The sequence below is a fragment of the Urtica dioica genome, chromosome 7 (assembly GCF_054948205.1).
Source record: "Urtica dioica subsp. dioica isolate 48M chromosome 7, U.dioica_male_clone48M_v1_H2, whole genome shotgun sequence".
NCBI classification, from domain to species: Eukaryota; Viridiplantae; Streptophyta; class Magnoliopsida; order Rosales; family Urticaceae; genus Urtica; species Urtica dioica.
In genome coordinates this window covers 19,193,612-19,200,359 of record NC_142762.1, presented here as the reverse complement: position 1 = coordinate 19,200,359, position 6,748 = coordinate 19,193,612, and the positions used below count along the sequence as shown (strand labels likewise).

At 38.0% G+C, this 6,748-nt stretch overlaps 1 protein-coding gene across 1 annotated transcript; it reads left to right on the top strand.

Moving 5' to 3' along the window:
* Positions 1–1,101: 1,101 nt before the first annotated feature.
* LOC149390321 (transcription factor bHLH10-like) lies at positions 1,102–2,817 on the top strand. The gene is made up of 3 exons (XM_089620345.1): positions 1,102–1,773; positions 2,104–2,496; positions 2,564–2,817. Exons 1-3 carry the CDS (start codon positions 1,213–1,215, stop codon positions 2,651–2,653), a joined length of 1,044 nt encoding a protein of 347 aa, XP_089476471.1. The 5' UTR covers positions 1,102–1,212; the 3' UTR covers positions 2,654–2,817.
* Positions 2,818–6,748: the final 3,931 nt, after the last annotated feature.

Here is a 6,748-nt window from a genome sequence, read left to right as displayed (position 1 = left end):
TAATTTCAACGTATTTGTACCAATATATATAATTATATAAATGTTTATATACATATGTATAATTATATAAATGTTTATATACATATGTATAATTTTATTATTGTTTATATACATATGTATAATTATATAAATGTTTATATACATATGTATAATTATATAAATGTTTATATGCATATGTATATATATCTCTAATATATATGAGATACATATTATATATTAAATCTGCATAATATAGACAAAGGTGTTGTCTGGTGTGGTGGTAAACGTCTGGACGTATGCATCGAAGCTCTTGAGTTCGAATCCCATATGTCACTCAAATTTTGCTTATTTATTAAACGACATTTCGGCGAAAAAACGAAAAACGACGATATTCGGCGAAAAACGACGACGAAACGAAAAACTGTATTTAGTTCCTTGGATATATCCCAAGTTTAATAGTGACACGCTTAAACGAATTATATATTAATAATCTGAAACCACAACTATTTTTAAAAACGATTATGTTCTAACTAGATAATTTTTTTGCACTTAAATCTTTCCCACTTTTTATCACCCCTTAAAAAGACCATAACAAAGGTGTTGTCTGGTGTGGTGGTAAACGTCTGGACGTATGCATCGAAGCTCTTGAGTTCGAATTCCATATGTCACTCAAATTTTGCTTATTTATTAAACGACATTTCGGCGAAAAAACGAAAAACGACGATATTCGGCGAAAAACGACGACGAAACGAAAAACTGTATTTAGTTCCTTGGATATATCCCAAGTTTAATAGTGACACGCTTAAACGAATTATATATTAATAATCTGAAACCACAACTATTTTTAAAAACGATTATGTTCTAACTAGATAATTTTTTTGCACTTAAATCTTTCCCACTTTTTATCACCCCTTAAAAAGACCATAACAAACTACCTACCTACTCAATGTTTCCAACCTGTCAACACTCACTTTCAGGGCTATTCTTACTTCTAACAAGAATCGAAAAATAAAAGAGATTTAAGAAATTACCATTTCGGATTAAAAATTTGAAACTAAAAAGAAAACCCCATCTATTCATCATATATATGTATAGCATACTACCTAACCCCTTTCTGCTTCCATCCAACTCGCTCTCTCTCTCTCTCTCTCTCTTCTCTCTTCTCTCTCTCTCTCTCTCTCTCTCTCTCTCTCTCTTCTTGATTTTGTGACAATAAAAAAAGATAAAAGAAAGATGTACATGGACGAGCAGGAATACGCCGGCATCCCAGAAGCAGCGCCACCGGAAGGCACCGCGGCGGCGTTCCATCTGGACCAGCAGGAATACGCCGCCGCCGCCACGTCAGCAGCCCTGGAGCTCCAACAGCAACAAGGACTAGGATATGAAATGAATGGGTGGCAGTATCAAAACAACAATCATCACCATCATCATCAGCAACAAGAACAGCTTCTGAACCTGTTCCACTTCTCGCCGGCGACTTCGTCGGTGTACGTGGACCCGCTGCTCCACCTCAACCTTCCCGCCCCGCACCCGCCTTCCCTGTTCGGCCATTACGCGCCGCGCCTCGACCTCGCCGACGGCCTCTACCTCGACTCCGTCGCCGACCCCGCCGCCGGAATCCACTTCGACGGCGCCGGAGCGGTTCTCGAGTTCGGCGGCGCAAGGGAGAGGTCCGCCGGGAGAGACAGAGGCGGCGCCACCACCACCAAGCACTTCGCCTCCGAGCGCCACCGCCGGGACCAGATGAGGGACACCTATTCTATGCTCAGGAGTCTCGTCCCCAACCCAACCAAGGTATATATCACGATTCACACCCCTGCAAACCTTCCAACTAACTTTTTCATTCTTTATGAGAAATTCCAAACGGAATTGTCAATATGAAAATCAGGCATAAGTCTAGGAATTTTCTTTTATTTTTTTTTATTATATATTGAAAATCAGGCATAAGTCTAGGAATTGTAAATATGATCAAAATTTAGGGACTACTGCAGAAGAAAAAAAAATAGTATAATGAAGTCAAATTTTAAAAAGAAAAGTAGAAATTTATAAATTAATAATAAAATTGTAAAAAAAAAAAACACATTATTATTATTTGAATTTCGTAAAAAATATGTGCATGTGCAGAACGACAGAGCGTCGGTGGTGGGAGATGCGATAGAGTATATAAAAGAGCTTGGTCGGTCGGTGAAGGAGCTGACGATGCTGGTGGAGAGAAAGCGGGGAGGAGGAGCGATGAGCAAGAGGCAGAAGGGTGAGCAGGAGGAGCAGTTAGATTTAGAAGAAGAGGCGGTGAAGGCTGAGGGGCACATCCGCACCTCGTGGCTGCAGAGGAAGTCCAAGGACATGGAGGTTGACGTCCGCATCGTCGACGACGAGGTCACCGTCAAGCTCGTCCAGCGCAAGAAGATCAACCTCCTCCTCCTCACCTCCAGGCTCCTCGACGACCTCCGTCTCGACCTCCGCCACGTCGCCGGAGGCCACGTCGGAGACACCTACAGCTACTTGTTCAACACCAAGGTCCAATGCCCCTCTTCCACTACTATATCAACCATTTGTTTCTTACTTCTCTCTGTGTGTTTTGCAGATTTGTGAAGGCTCTTCTTTGTACGCCAGTGCCATCGCCAACAAGTTGATCGATGTTCTAGACAGACAATATGCCTCCGTCACCTTTTAATTACATGCCTCTGCTTTGCCTTCCTACACAAAACCTATGGTTGTTCTGGACATTATAAGTATCTACATAGCTTGCTTGCCTCTTTTTCGATTTTTCCGCTCGGTACTGATCTATCATCGGAAGTAAACATATCATGGATTGCTTCATATTAAGACAAGAACAACACGTGCTCTTTTTTCTTAATTGTTAATGTTGTTTTGTAGATCCCAACACTCAGTACAGCCCGTAATTGGCCCAAGATGCCACGTGCACTAAGAAATCGCATGTCTTATAAAAATCAACAAAAACAAGAGGGTCGATCATCCGACTTGATCTTCTCGTCACAATAAATTTCCGTCTAACCCTCCGACACCTAAGTAAGACATGGGAAAATAACGAGATGCGCAGAGAGATTTTTCTCAATGCGGGCTCCAACGTTCAACATGGAGCAAATTGAGAGAGAGAGAGAGTTAGAGAAATATTTTTGGTATAGTTTCTCTAAGTTTGAAAAAATAGTCAATTATGTATGAGGGTAGTTTTATAGAATATAGGTGTAGTTTTACCTCTTGTCGATGATGACGACAAGCACCTAGTGGCGCAACGAGCTCGTGGAGAGGATGATGAGATTTTGTCGAAGACAACGAGCTCATGTAGACGATGACGAGCTTGTGGGAAGGAGATGAGCTTCTGGCGATGCAATAAGCTCCTAGCGACGATGGCGGGCTTGTAGCATAGTAATGACCTTGTCGTGATGATGACGAGCTCCTGGCAAGGCAAGGAGTTTGTGCAAGATGACGAACTCCTAGCATGGCAATGAGGTCATGGAGCGGCGATGAACTTGTGGCTATGACAATGAGCTCGTGGAACAACGACAATCTCATGCCAATGTGAAGTGCTCTTTACGACGACGATGAGGTCGAGGCGGAAAGCTCCTAACAACGACAAGCTCGTGGCGATGAGCTTCTGGTAACGACAACGAGAATATGACAAAAATAAAAATGATGAGTTTGTGGCAAGGATGAGCTCCTAGCAACAATCACGAGCTCATGGCAAGGCTACGAGCTCCTGGAAATAATGACGATCGTATAGTGATGACGACTAGGGCTGAAACTAGATCGATTCAGTTCCGTTTTTTTTTCCATTTTTCATATTCGAATCCGAATTTTCGGTTTTAAAAAATTTAGTCTAATAATCGGACCAGTTTAGTCCAAAACCAAAATTCGGTTATCCGAATATTTGGTCATCCCGTTTCTTAAATCCAATATCCAGTTTTGATATAAGATTTTTAAAAGGGAAAATAACACATATATACGATGTGTTTTAGTGAAATGTCGAGTTTATACCTTCTGTTTAACTTAAATGACGAAATTATACCATGAAATGGGTAAAAGTGTCACAAATCTCCCTTTCATTGATATTAACTCTTATATTAAAAAAACCGAATCAAATAATAAAATAGCCTTAAATTGAATTAAATAATAAAATTCATATCTTCTAAGAGATGACTTCATTCCGTGTTCGAATTGCAACTCTAAATCTTGGATTCTCTATTCGAATATGTGATTTTGATGACTATTAACTGTCGATTTTTACTTATTTGCCTCTTTCTCTGTTCTTCACGATTAAGAGACTGTTGTTTGTTCTTTTTTGTTTTTAAATAAATTACATATATGACGTGAAAGAATAAAGATAATTAGTGTTTACGTATGAATATTATAGTCTACGTCAATGAAAAGTCAATAAAAAGAAAAATTCGTGGCATTGTTGTCTATTTCGGGGTATAATTTTGTTATTTTAGTTAAACAGAAGGTATGAACTCGACATTTTTGAAAACCAAAGATTAAACTCGACATTTCATTAAAACACAATGTATATATGTGTCATTTTTTCTTTTAAAAATTCGGTTATCCGGTTCTTTAAAATACGGATCCACCTTTAAAACCGGTTATCCAGTTCTTAAAATCTATAATTAATATGAAACTAGTTTTTAAATTTATACCCAGTTATAAAATTATACCAATGATAAAATCCGAGAACCCCAAATAAAATACCAAAACAACGAATGTGAATCTCCAAATAACCAACACCCAAAACAACCAATGTGAAACTCTCAAACAACAAATATGACATTCCCAAATAAAATACTCAAACAATCAATACAAATCTCCAAACAAACAACACTTAAAAAACCCAATACAAATATAAAACAACCCACTGCAAAATTCTAAATACAAAAGAAATAAATAACCCATTACGAAATACCAAAACACCCAAATTTGAAATCACCAAATAGTCAAACAGTCTCAAATTGCAAAACTAAATTCGTAGCTCTATTGTTCACCCAACAGATAGACTTAAAAAGCTTAAAACTCTAATCCCATCGTGTAAAATGTACCTCTGATTGTCACGAACATTCTGTCCAAATTTCGTAACGATCCAACTGTTGACAAAGGTGCAAACTCAATTTCGGCGTTGCTGGTCGGAGCTGTTGCAAAAATAAATTTGTAATTCTTCTCTTCAGTCGACAGACTAATTTAAATTACTCAGAACATCATCTCCACTGTTCAGAATGGACGAGTATGTGTCGTAGACATTATGTTAATTTCGTGACGAGATCTAACGGTGAACGATGCGAAATTTAATTTGAAGGCTTTGATACCATGATAACTTTGCAAAAGAGAAAGAGGATTGAGAGAGAAATGAAAAAGAGGCTGAATACCATTAGGGTTACATTGTGAATTGCTTGTCCAATAATACATCAAAGATGAATATATATATATATATATATATATATATATATATATATATATATATGTGCAATATAATAAATAGGTAAAGACTACCCTTACATTATAATAATCATTACTATGCTAACAATTACAAGTACCCGTTATTGTTCTTCTGTCGAACTCGAGGGCCTTGATTATGCCCCGATGTACAATGACCTCTAAAAGGTCTAAAGAAATTCAACGCATACAAGGGGTCAGTTTTCGGTCTTGATCTTCTTGTCACGAGAAATTTAATTTTTCAATCTCCCTCGGCTAAGAGGACTTCCTCCCAGTGATTTTCTCTGAGAGAGAGATAGAGAGAGAGAGCGAGATAGAGAGATAATTTTGACATAGCTCAAAATTGTGTTTGAGAGTATATTTACAGAATTTTGGGCGAATTTATTCCTCATGACGAAGAAAACAATCTTGTGGCAATGACGAAAAGCTTATGGCAAGGTGTCGTGCGTATGGCGGATTGACAAGCTTCTAGTGATAACGACAAGCTTGTGGCAAGGCGATGAGATGGCGAAGGCGATATGAGGTCTAAATGATGTGTCGAGATGATTTAGTCTCACGGAAGTTCGAGACGGACTCGTCGAGATGGAACCATCTGAGATGGCGAAGCGAAAATACGGATTAGCCTTGTTGATGTCAGGAAAGGGCTTGTATGTGTTTCGTATGTTCCGATGGGATGAACTATTCAATTCCTGACGCCATTTATTTTTGGATTTGTTGTTTTTTATGCGTGAAAAAGGACGCTATATAACATTAGTCCAACACTTTTATTGTGCAAATTGTGTGTGAGAGAGTTTATGGCCTTTGTCCAGATTTTTCTTTCGTCTTCCGGTGGTTTTTTCTCCGAGCTGCTTGAATGACTCTATCTTGTGATTTAGAAGTGTATCCGATGCTAAATGCTTTTGTATCCTGAAAGGTGACGTCTCAAAGGGAGGATCCTTGTCACTTTACTAGCTTGATCTCAGATTACGTTCATCTTGACTTGATCTTGAGTTGAATCCATCTTGATGTTATATAATGTTGGGCCTGTTCGGATAGGATGAACTAATTTAATTTTGCTTTAGAGTGCCTTTTTTTATATGTAAAAAATGATTTAACATTTAGTAAACATGATTTATTTAATATGAAATTAAAATAGATCCGCTAACGGCAAATAAATACGTGAATAAAAAACGCAATAGTTATGAGAAGTAACTGAAAAAATGAGAGAGTCATGCATATTGTGATATGTGTACTTCTAGACTCGCGTAACACATGTCAAACTTAAACCAACCTATTGATAATTATAATTTATTTATTTTTATTTTTATATTTCTTGAACTTGATGGATAGA

Excerpts from the sequence above, each read along its gene's own strand:
- LOC149390321 (XM_089620345.1), top strand. The coding sequence starts at position 1,213 with ATGTACATGGACGAGCAGGAATACGCCGGCATCCCAGAAGCAGCGCCA. Across the intron at positions 1,774-2,103 it reads TCGTCCCCAACCCAACCAAG|AACGACAGAGCGTCGGTGGT; the intron begins GTATATATCACG and ends GTGCATGTGCAG. Across the intron at positions 2,497-2,563 it reads GCTACTTGTTCAACACCAAG|ATTTGTGAAGGCTCTTCTTT; the intron begins GTCCAATGCCCC and ends TGTGTTTTGCAG.